Raw genomic sequence first — 12147 nt, 5'->3', positions numbered from 1 at the left:
GCTGACTCAAGCCCTGACCACGGCCCATATAATTACGAGTGTTTCAGCTTCGTGGAGGAGACTCTTGGCACATTTTCTGTCAAAATAATCACAGAGTCATTAAAATAGTACTTACCCCAGAATGATTCTTTGGAGCTTATAGGGAGCTACTAACTAATTAATCCATACCTTGGTTCTGAGACACAGTTTGGAATCGTCCTTGTTTTCCTCGTGAGAAAAATAGAGAAAAACTCATGTTCTAAAGGTCTCACATTAGAGCTACTGTCAGAAGTTATCAAGCAGCAGTCCCCTTAAAGTTGTGCACCATAGGTCATTGGGCTAGGATAGGTCAGGGGGATGGGCCCAGCGGACTGCTGGCTTTGAGGGCCAAATGGACTTTACTAGCTTCTGGCAAAGAGTGAGCTTGCTTCCACTCCCCTTGTGCTGATCGTTGGGAAGTCTTGAATGCCATTATAAGCTTCGCTCTGTCTAGCACTCCTGTTGGCCAGACTGTGTGGAAGCCACTGGGAAAGAAACTTCATGGATATTTAATAGCTAACATTTATTAAATGCTGATGATGTGTCAGGCCCTGTTCTAAGTACTCCATTCTCCGCTTAATCCTTGCAAAGCCCAGTGAGGTAGGTCCTGTCGTTATCCTGCTTTATAAATGAGGAGCTTACTGAACGTGGCTGGGGTGGGATTCGGATCCTGTGAGTCGGCTTTCCGCATGGTCCGTGCCTGTCGGAGTGTTCGAAGCTGTACCTGTCTCTTGTGATGTGTCACCAAAAATGGTTGTTGGCGTTTGGTGGCAGTATGATGGCGGCCAGCTCTGTCCTTTTTTATCTTACGAAGCCTTCAGTTTCTTCTTCTTTGTCTTGTCTCTCTCTCTGTTTTTAACTGAAGTATAGTCGACTTAAAGTATTACGTTTCAGGTGTGCAAAATACTGACTCGAGAATCATAAATACGTTATGTGGCCTCCAGTTTTATTTCAAAATGCTCACTGCTTCCTTGCGAAGGAGGCTTTTCCAAAATAAAGACTCCTCCTTGGTCCCTGGATCCAGCCTTTGTTTTATTGTGTCTTGACAACTTTTTCTATGTGAGAGAACCATTGGGGGATCTCTCTTCAGAAATGCATTGAGATACATAGATTTTTTTAACCAGGTGATTTCATTCCTTGCTAGCATGGAGGTTTTTGCTGTAAAACGCTGCCATGTTGTAAACTAAAGTTGCTGTAGAAATCCTCGGCAGTGCCATTAAAGAATTTTAACAGAGTAGACACCTAAGGGATCCAGAATATTATGGGTTTTGTACCTTAATTATGATTAATGATATATGATTAGTAGGTTAAGGGGCTTGTGTTTGAACAGAAAAGAGGAAAATGAATAAACCGAATTTCTCACTCCAGCCAGCCCCTCTGACATAGTAAGCCTTGAGAATTTACACTTTTATACTTTCAAGCGTATCATTTCATTTTATTACTGTCATTTAGTGGCTTGAAAGGAGGTTCTCTCTGTGAAAGCTACAGATTTGTCTTTTGTTCTCTTGCCAGAGGTTTTGGAACCAAAGGGAAAGTGTATGAGTTCCCAAAAAAAAGTTCTTAACTGGGTTGATTCAAGCGGGAAATGTCACATCTTCATAGAGGCCTCCATTCTGTCCCAAACAGCACGTCTCTCACCCCAATCTGTCGTAGTACTGTGTGTCACTGCCCCCACAACACTTACTAGCTGAAATTACCTTTTGTTTTTCTCTTTGCCTCTCCCACCACAGTATGCGTTTCATTCGAGCAGGGATCGTCTCTTGGTTCCACTGGATCCTAGAATTGTACTTAGCATGTCCGGGAGATTCAACGGTGTTTATGAAACAAACATGTGAGTGAAGGGAGGGGCCCATGTGCGTTAAACAAAATCTTATGTTTCAACAGGACGTTCCCCATCAGAGGTTTTCAGATTTATGACGGGCCCATTCATCTAACCAGGTGTACCTTCAAAAAATACGTGCCCACGCCAGATAGGTACACCAGTGCTATTGGCTTCCTTATGAAGAATCCCTGGCAGATAACCCCCAGGAATAACATCTCCCTCGTGAAGTTTGGTCCACATGTAAGTATGTCCTTATGGTATCTGTGCAGTGACCATGGCGGGAGGGTGGGGGATAGATCATTCCCAAAGACAAAAACACCAAGTATTTGTGATGAGTCTTTACAACTGGGAGGAGAAGTAGATGCAGGAGAGACTCCTAATTCCATGCAGACTGTTCCATCGGGTTCAAGGTGAGAACAGAAGTCCCATGTGACCTGAGGTATTTTTGACTTTCTTTTTTTTTTTTTTTTTAAAGATTTTATTTATTTATTTGACAGAGATCACAAGTGGGCAGAAGGGAGGGAGAGAGAGAGAGAGAGGAAGAAGCAGGCACCCTGCTGAGCAGAGAGCCCGATGCAGGGCTCGATCCCAGGACCCTGAGATCATGACCTGAGCCGAAGGCCGAGGTTTAACCCACTGAGCCACCCAGGTGCCCCTATTTTTGACTTTCATGCAATACCTCGGAAGGGACCATGGCTTAAAGTGATGACGCGGCATGGGGATCGGAGAGTGTCAGAGGAGCACCAGGATATAGGATTTGGGGAAGTTCACTGTGATCATCTATGAGGAGAACTGAGTTGTTCCTGGTATTTTACTTGTCTGGGGCTTGTTCTTCTGGAGAACCAGGGGATAAAAGGATGGGAAAGAAGAGGAGTACTGGGATGGTATAAAACAGATACAGGTACAAACTGTTGGGAGGTTTTTATGAAGACTGCAAAGAAGACTGAGAAATAATTGTTTACAGTACAGTAGCCCAAAGAAATTGTTTTCTTAGTACTTTCATCCATGCCCTCTGGAGCCTGAGTGCACAGGACAGTCTGATTATATACCTTGCCCTCCGCCATCTTGCCTGTTCCAAGATGACTGTGGTACTGGGGGGATGAGAGTCTCTCCTCACTCACCGCTCCCACAAATGGCTGCAACTGGGGAGTGGCTCATATTTCTCTCATTTTTGTCCCCAGGCAGACTCTGCAGTTGCCTAGCTTAAAATAGAACATGGGAGGGGTGCCTGGGTGGCTCAGTGGGTTAAGCCTCTGCATTTGGCTCAGGTCCTGATCTCAGGGTCCTGGGATCGAGCCTCACATCAGGCTCTCTGATCAGTGGGGAGCCTGCTTCCCCCTTTCTCTTTCTGCCTGCCTCTCTGCCTACTTGTGATCTCTGTCAAATAAATAAATAAAATCTTTGGGGGAAAAAAAAAAAAGAACATGGGATAGTTTGACCAGAGTCTGTATCCAGTTTTCCAGAATGGAACCCAGGTCCAAATTGGGATGCCAGCTTCGTTGGCTGGTTCTCTCTTAGGCCCTATGATTCCAGGGGAAGAGGGAAGGCTACACTAGCAGATCATTTCCCGCATAAATAAGTAGGCAGAACAGCTAGGAAGGAGGTGGGGTGTTCAATTACTGCCCACATAGACCTTTCCATACACAGACTTCTAGTGACCTCTGGCACATTCGTTCTGAAAAATAGCTCACTGGGTGTTACATTGGCTGTGGAGTTCCCGAGTTCTCACATCCGTGCTCTTCAAGGTAGTGGTCATCAGCCTGGGGGTCTGATGGTGCTGGTGCCCTGGGAACAGTTTGCAAAGGGAACAGTGCCATTTTTATTCTCCCTGAAGAGGTGGGAAATGTGCCCTAAACGTCTCCTAGATTTAACCACAGAAGGTACAAGGGAAATGGGGGAAGAAGGTCCTATAAGTAAGAATTTAGAGCCACTTGTCCCAAACATCACTGATTTTTCATTGAGTTGCCTATTTTAGATGTTCGGTTGATTTTACAACATCTGAGGGTGATGAGTACATAAAAGCATTTTTGAGGTGTATCTGTGAGGCTTGCGTAGTGGGAATAATTTACCACTAATAAGAAGTAGCTAAAGACTATAAAACATGTCACCTGCAGCCTGCTTTGCAGCTGTGTACTGTGTGTTTAATAAAAGCCTTAAATTAACTCTACCTGACATGAAAATGACTGAGCTGGGTTTGGTTGATGTTGGGGAGAATGTAAAAATAAAATGAGCTAGCTCAGAAGATGGAATTTATAATAGATATTTATTTAATTGAGGTATAATTAGCAGGCAGGGAAATGCACACACCTTAAGTGTGAAGTTTATAATTTTTTTTTTTAAGATTTTTATTTATTTGACAGAGATCACAAGTAGTCAGAGAGGCAGGCAGGGAGAGAGAGGAGGAAGCAGGCTCCCTGCTGAGCAGAGAGCCTGATGTGGGGCTCAATTCCAGGACCCTGGGATCATGACCTGAGCCGAAGGCAGAGTCTTTAAGCCACTGAGCCACCCAGGTGCCCCGAAGTTTGTAATTCTTAACAAATATGCGTGACTTCATGTTTCCCCCTTCCCACGACTGTTCTGAATCTCTTACCAAGGTTAGTTTTGTCTGGAGAGCAGCTAATTCTTTTTAAATGGAAAAAAAGGAAAACACCAACATTAGCTACCTGATCTCCACAAGGCTCTGTGACTTTTTTTTTTTTTTGCCCAACCATGTCATAATTAACTGAACACTTTGATTGATTGGGTGCCATCGTTGACAACTGTGAACTGGGACTCTCGGCTGCTCTAACCTTGAAGCAGTTGAAATGGATATGCCTTTGGGTGCTCGCAGGGGACGCCGGCCAGGACGGTAGAAACCTTCCCATTGTGATGTCCTGGTTTTTCACTGCCGGTAGGTCTCTCTGAACGTCTTCTTTGGAAAGCCTGGCCCCTGGTTTGAAGACTGTGAGCTGGATGGTGACAAGAACTCCATATTCCACGACATTGATGGCTCCGTGACAGGCTACAAGGATGCTTATGTGGGAAGAATTGACAACTACCTGATCCGCCACCCAAGCTGTGTGAACATTACCAAATGGAACGCGGTGGTCTGCAGCGGGAACTACGCCCAGGTGAGCCGTTGTGCACTGTGATGCCTGAACTCCGACCCAGCTGCTGACAGCATCTCTTCTGGGAGGAGGGCTCTCCTGCTCTGCAGTGTCATTGATCCTTTCCAAAGCATGATTTTTCTTTAGGAAAAAAGAAAAAAAAAATTCATAGGGGATCGGGGACTCATATAATTTTATTTCAAGTTCTCCTCCTTCAGAGCAATTCAACAAGTGGAAATGTGGGTCCAAGAGTGGTAGGATGATTTGCCCTTGGTTAAATATGCTTGGGATACAGTTGGGGTGAGAAGCTATGCTTCCTAAGTCTTAGGCCGGGTTTTCTTCCCATGCTGCCGCTGTGCTCACTGAAGGGGGGATTTATTCTTTGCTTTGAGGGTCATTATCTCTGCTAAATTAGAGAATTAGGCAGGGGGATAAAGATTGGAGGAAGTTTTCTGGCTTAATTTTAAAGGAGTATTAGCTTCTTTGTTGTGGGATTTCTTATTCCCATAAGGAAAAAAAATATGTTATTCTTGCCTAAGTTCTGGGGAAAACAAGGGAAAAAATGGAGAATTAACTATAATAGAGAAGAAAAGAATGTAGTTTGAAATGTAGTTTCTTTTTCCTTTCATCTTACTCTTAATCAGAATTGCCTGCTAAAACTAAGTTAACCTCGGATGCTGTAGAAATTCTAGAATTAAAATAAAACAAAACCAAAAAGCTTTTAGCTCTTTTCTGAAGCTACAGTTTAGTTGAATTTCATGGGTGTGTGTCTGTCTGAGAGTGGTATGTGCTCACCAGTGAAACAGAAAATTATTATAAATGTGCCTGTCAACCCTTTGGATTTCAAATGTATTCGAGAATGTGAATCTAATCCGCCTGTCTTATAAGGCAGAGTAGTAATTCAATTTTTATTGGAGGACGAAGAAAGACGTAAAACATCTAATGCTTCCTAGGAGGTTCCAGGAATGGTAGGACCACAAGTCAGAAATTTTCTCCTGAGAATTTGAGATTTGGGCTGGGAGCCCAGATCTGCAGCCATTTGCTGTTACTTAGATAATGTTTAGACTGTATGTTTTTCGGTAAAAGGTAGAAACAAAATAGGACTGTATGTTTTTAGGCAAAAGGTAGAAGCACCTGGATCTCAAGATGGAATATTAATTGTTCGACTCTTTGTGAATATATTTTAGCTCTTTGCTAACGCAAGGGTTAAAGGGGCTCAGGAAGAAAGGTGAAAACATGATCCCAGGTCCTGGGTTCGAGCCCCGCATCGGGCTCTCTGCTCAGCAGGGAGCCTGCTTCCTCCTCTCTCTCTGCCTGCCTCTCTGCCTACTTGTGATTTCTCTCTGTCAAATAAATAAATAAAATCTTTAAAAAAAAAAAAAAAAGATTTAAAAAAAAAAAAAAAAAAAAGAAAGGTGAAAACATAAGGCGAATTTAAGTTACAGGGGCGCCTGGGTGACTCAGTCGGTTGAGTGTCCCAGGGTCCTGGGATTGAGTCCTGTATCGGACTTCCTGCTCAGTGGGGAGTCTGCTTCTCCCTTTGCCTCTGCTGCTCCCCTTATTTATGCTCTCTTCCTCCCTCTCGCTCTCAAATAAATAAATAAAATCTTAAAAAAAAAAAGTTACATGTGTCACTTCCTGTCCTTCCTGGATTTGGAAGAAGGCAGGAGATTGATTTTGATATGTCTATTACATATATCCTATTATATAGAATCTGTTTTTTATGTTATAACCTAGTTCTAAAATTATATTGTTATTTTAACGTATATTTGAAATTATACATTCTATATTTGTATAATCTATATAATAAGTATAGGTTAAATATAAACATTTTAAAAAATAAGTATATTATGTTCGTGTAGTAACTATGATATAATATGTAGTACATAAATAAACACTAAATAAATATATACTAAATAAATATAAATATTTTTATAACAAATTTTTATACTTTTTATTTTAATAATATATTATGATTTTTATAATATGATTTTTATAATAAATACTATTATCATTTTTACAGTAAATACTAAATAGATATAAAATACTAAGTAAATATATACTGAATAAATATATATAAATGAAGACCATTGGTAGTCTCAAATGATATGTTTCCTATCGTTATTTTAAATCTTCAAGGAGTATAAAGAAGAGTGTTACTATACTGAAATAGTCAGACATGACTGAGATTTGGGAGTGTTTCTGGCTCACAGGTTGTATGCATGAGGAATCAATATGGACGAAACCATAGAATTGACAGGAAGAAAAATAGAGAACTATTGTGGATTAAATGCCATTTTCAGCAAGCATTTTAATCCGCCTGGAGAGTTCCGTTATGGGATAGTGATTTGTTTTAGGAAATCGTTCTGAGGTGTGTTCTTTGGAGGATGCCTTTGGAGAAGGTTTCATTTTGGCACAGCAAGGGGCACAGCCACTGGAATGAATTCAGGATTTTTAAATTTGTCTCTGTTGAATGTATTTTTTTCCAGTTTTTGCAAAGTGCTTTATAGCTTTTATTTAATTAATTTATTTTTTTTGAATGGGTGAAAAATGACTTCTTGGGCTGATGTAGGTCATGGAAAATTGAAAGCCAAAGCTCTAAGATATTTCAATTTTCCATCTCTTGTTTTAGAGGAAAGGCTTTCAGATTGACTGGTGGGTATCAGTTTTCACATTAATTTACAGATTCTTTGTATGTGTGTTCTTCAGACTGAGGTATTTCTTTGACAAGCTGTGTAAGCCACAGAGGTTTTATATTCTGATGAATAAGCCGGCCTGTGGCAGAGGAACGGATGATGAAGGTCTTGGCTAGCGGAACGCTTGGTCTGTTTTTACCATTGCCGCTTAAGTCGGCTTCGTTTTAAGTATAATTTAGGATGAAGTTGGCTACTATTCATTGAGTCTGGCTTAGGTCACAGAACCTCTGTTCTGTAAGGAGAGACTCTGAACTTTGTGCTGGAAAATGTTTGTTTAGGTTATCTGAGCTTTCGTTCTCTGCTCTTTAATTCTTTTTTAAAAAAATTCATTTTTAATTTTTTTTGCAAGATTTTTATTTATTTGAAAGAGAGCACGAGTTGAGGTGGGGAAGGTGAGAGGGAGGGGGAGAAGCAGACCCCCCCCACTGAGCAGGGAGCTCTATATGGGACTGGATGGCAGGACCCCGAGATCCTGACCCGAGCCACCCAGGTGCCCCTTAAGTTTTTAATTTAATTTAATTTAATTTAATTTTATTTTTTTTTTAGATTTTATTTATTTATTTGACAGAGAGAGATCACAAGCAGGCAGAGAGGCAGGCAGAGAGAGAGGAGGAAGCAGGCTCCCCGCTGAGCAGAGAGCCCGATGTGGGGCTCGATCCCAGGACCCTGAGATCATGACCTGAGCCGAAGGCAGCGGCTTAACCCACTGAGCCACCCAGGTGCCCCTTAAGTTTTTAATTTTAATTCCAGTTTAGTTAACATAGAGTGTTCAGTTAGTCTTAGGTGTATGGGGTAGTGATTCAGCAATTCTACACGTGGCTCAGTGCTCATCACAGTTCAGTGTGCTCCTGAATCCCCAGTCCCTATTTTGCCCAGCTCACCCTGCCCCCTACCTCTCCTCCGGGGACTACCAGCACATAGGTTCTCTGTGGTTAAGAGTCTTCTCCCCTTTACCTCTTGATTGCTTTCTGAAGGTTTACGTGCAGACGTGGAGCACCCAGAATCTGACTATGACCATCACGCGAGATGAGTACCCCTCCTACCCTATGGTGCTCCGGGGCATTAACCAGAAGGCTGCCTTTCCTCAGTACCAGCCGGTGCTTATGCTGGAGAAGGGCTACACCATCCACTGGAACGGACCGGCACCGAGGACTGCTTTTCTCTACCTCATAAACTTCAACAAGTACGTCTCCATTACTGTTACTTCCCATAGTGGAGCCAGGCGTCATTTCGTGGGGACAAACCAGACCGTATTGCTCTCGGAGCAGGGCAAGAATGCCAGTTTTCACGTACTTCGTTCTTAGGTGGAGGCTGTATCTGTCTTGTTGACACAATTATGCAGTTTCACAGATTGACAGGACCTAATCATGTTAAAAACATTTCTCTTTTGTCTGTGGTTGAGCTATTGTGTGCAGCCTCACAAGAGGCTTTACTACAACCTGCTGAACGCTTAATTCCCGGTCGCTGGGAGGGGACGAAGTTGTGTTGGGCCTTCCAGCGGAGCTCTTGGTTATCTAGAAAGTGCAAAGATGTTTGAGGCCCACTTTAGACCTGACAGAAGAGAGAGGCGTGATTGACAACTAACCTCAGCTACAGGCGAGAGGGGAAAGAGCCGGACGTGAATCCCAGGTGTCCACCACCCCTGCCGGAAGGCATCTATCTGTCCCTTCTGGATTTCAGTTGTCCGTCCTAATAACATTACTTTCAATCAAAGGCTCTGTTTTTCCATCAACGTATGCAAGTGTTTTCTGTGTGCCTGCTGACCTAAAGGTGAGTGAAAAAAGTTCTTGCCTTTCAGGAGTTCTTGTTGTCCAGGTAGAAAAAATTTTAAGTGCATTGACAACCCAGTGCTAATTTTAGTGGACACGGGATAGAGCAGGAATGTTACCTACCGGGGCCCGGCCGGGCTGCCCAGAGGAAGTGATACTGAGGGCTCAGTCTTGGTAGAAAAGCAGTGCTGTTGAGAACGGGCTTGCTCTGCTCAGGGACGGATGGATTCAGTGCAATGGGAGCATGGGGTGTGTCAGGGCAAGTGACAGATGACCCTGGCAAGGAGGCATGGGGCTATTTTGAAAGGCAGAGGTAACCAGTCTAGTTGCGTGTGATGGTGACCCCGGGGGAGTCCATGAGACTACTTGGATAGGTGTTGGAAAAATTGAAATGGCCTCTCTTAAAACACCCACTTGAAAAAAAAAAAAAAAAAAAGAAAAGAAAACAAAAAACACCCACCTGAAATGAACAGAGGTGGGCCTATAATGTGTAGGACTTCAGCTCTATGTAGGTCACTTCCAAGGGTCTGTGACATATCAGCGGATGCCCTTCTTCTGAGATGTTAGGGCCCCAGCACCTGCTCTAAAGCGGAGCATGACTGTTTTCCCCTAACACTTGGCTGCTGTTTCTCTGTGCCTTTGCTGGAGCATCGCACCCCTGCCTTATGGAGTCAGCCCCAGGCAAAAATCCCAGGACTCATCACTGACGCTTCTTTTCTTCGTCCCATCCCGTTAGCGACCAAAGCCTGTCGGTCGCATCTCCTTAGTGCTGTTTGAGTCTCTCTCCTTCTTTCCACCCACACTGTTTGCGGCTGAGTTCAGACCATTACCGTCTCTCACCTGGACCCTACATGACCTCCCCGCCTCCAGTCCTTAGTTCACACTGTGTCCAGGGTGAGGTTTCCAATCCTGTGTGGCCAGTCTCCGGGGTGAGCTGCGGAGAAGGCAGTGAAAGAAACCGTGACGGTCAGAGGGGACCACGGGGAAAGTCCAGGAAAGAGTGACCAGGAATGCGAAGACTGGTATCCAGCAGCGTGTGAACTTGACGCGAGAGATTACAACCAAAGGATACGCAGGGTTCTGTGCGGATCCCGTGTAACTTCTGAACAAGCGCCGAGCAGGAAAAGATCTTTTAGAGTAAAAATCTTTTAAAGTGAAACAAGGCCGAACCCAGAAGTTTCAAAAATCTGCATGGACTTTTTTTTTTTTTTTTTTTTTAAGATTTTATTTATTTATTTGAGAGAGAGACAGTGAGAGAGAGCATGAGCGAGGAGAAGGTCAGAGAGAGAAGCAGACTCCCCATGGAGCTGGGAGCCCGATGCGGGACTCGATCCCGGGACTCCCAGGATCATGACTGAGCTGAGCAGTCGTCCAACCAACTGAGCCACCCAGGCGTCCCTCTGCATGGACTTTTGAAGTTCAGTCAGACTTTCCTAGCCTAAGTAGCTCAAAGTGTATAAAAATTACATCATGGGCAGAGGCAAGAGGAAGAGATGGACAGTTTTTTCCCCCAAATTTGATGTGATGATAGAGCAGTCATAGGTTTTGTCATAGTGCCATGTCTACAAATAACACTTTAAAAATGGTAAGAGCTGTGCTTATTCGCTAAACAAAATAAGGAAGATAGAGAAAAATATAAAGAAAATGGAAATAACCTATAATTCTTCTAATCAGAGTGAGGCGTTATAAACGTAGTATTCTCTCTCTCCACCTCGGGTTTTTTTTTTTTTTTTTTTAAGATTTTATTCATTTATTTGACAGATAGAGATCACACGTAGGCAGAGAGGCAGGCAGAGAGAGAGGGGGAAGCAGTCTCCCTGCTGAGCGAGAGCCCAATGCGGGGCTCGATCCCAAGACCCTGGGACCATGACCTGAGCCAAAGGCAGAGGCTTTAACCCACTGAGCCACCCAGGCACCCGTCCACCCTTGTGTTTTCAGAGCATATAAATATACCAGAATTTACTTGACTGCTCTCTTTCTCCATGAGCATGTACCTTCTTTTTCTTTTGCTAGCCCCTCAACACACCCTTTATGCTATTAGAAATGATACAGCATAGAGCATCTTTCCTGGTCTATGTTCCTAATTATTCTTTAATGGGATTACTGGTAAAACCTGTATGAATAATTTTAAGGCCTTGTTACATATTATTTAAAAATTCTTTGGAAGAGTGGTGGTAATTGTAGAACCCTGTGAATGTACTTAATGCCACTGAACTGTGGAGTTAAAAATGGATAAAAAGATAAATTTTTGGTTATGTATATTTTACCACAACTTACAAAATGCCCTCAAACAGCAAATGATTTAATGGTTTCCAGAAAGTGTTGATTTTATATCTAAAGACAGGATATTACCTAAGGAAAAAAAAAAAACAACCACAGCAATTTGGTAACATGCATTGAAAGCTTTAAAAGCACATATGCCTTTATATCCAGCAGTTTTACCACTAAGTATTTATTCTAATGCAATCATAAAAGAAAAAAAATATTTATGAACAAAAAAATTCTTTGGAGGGGCATCTGGCTGGCTCAGAAGGTTGGAGTGTGCAACTCCTGATCTCAGGATTGTGAGTTTGAGCCCCACTTTGGGTGTAGAGATTACTTATAAATAAATAAAGTTAAAAAAATAATAAAAATAAGGGCGCCTGGGTGGCTCAGTGGGTTAAAGCCTCTGCCTTTGGCTCAGGTCATGATCCCAGAGTCCTGGGATTGAGCCCTACATTGGGCTCTCTGCTCAGTGGGGAGCCTGCTTCCTCCTC

General features: G+C 42.9%; 1 protein-coding gene across 1 annotated transcript in view; it reads left to right on the top strand.

Annotated features, from left to right (window-relative positions):
* The window catches only part of CEMIP2 (cell migration inducing hyaluronidase 2), an 84997-nt gene that overhangs the window by 57153 nt on the left and 15697 nt on the right, over nucleotides 1-12147 (top strand). The window contains 3 exon segments of the mRNA XM_047699331.1: nucleotides 1903-2080; nucleotides 4735-4950; nucleotides 8597-8805. Of these exon segments, the coding sequence (XP_047555287.1) occupies nucleotides 1903-2080; nucleotides 4735-4950; nucleotides 8597-8805 (603 nt within the window).

Source organism: Lutra lutra, chromosome 13, assembly GCF_902655055.1.
Source record: "Lutra lutra chromosome 13, mLutLut1.2, whole genome shotgun sequence".
In the NCBI taxonomy this organism is placed as follows: Eukaryota; Metazoa; Chordata; class Mammalia; order Carnivora; family Mustelidae; genus Lutra; species Lutra lutra.
Note: the sequence above shows the minus strand (reverse complement) of the source record. Positions and strands in the feature narration are given on the sequence as shown.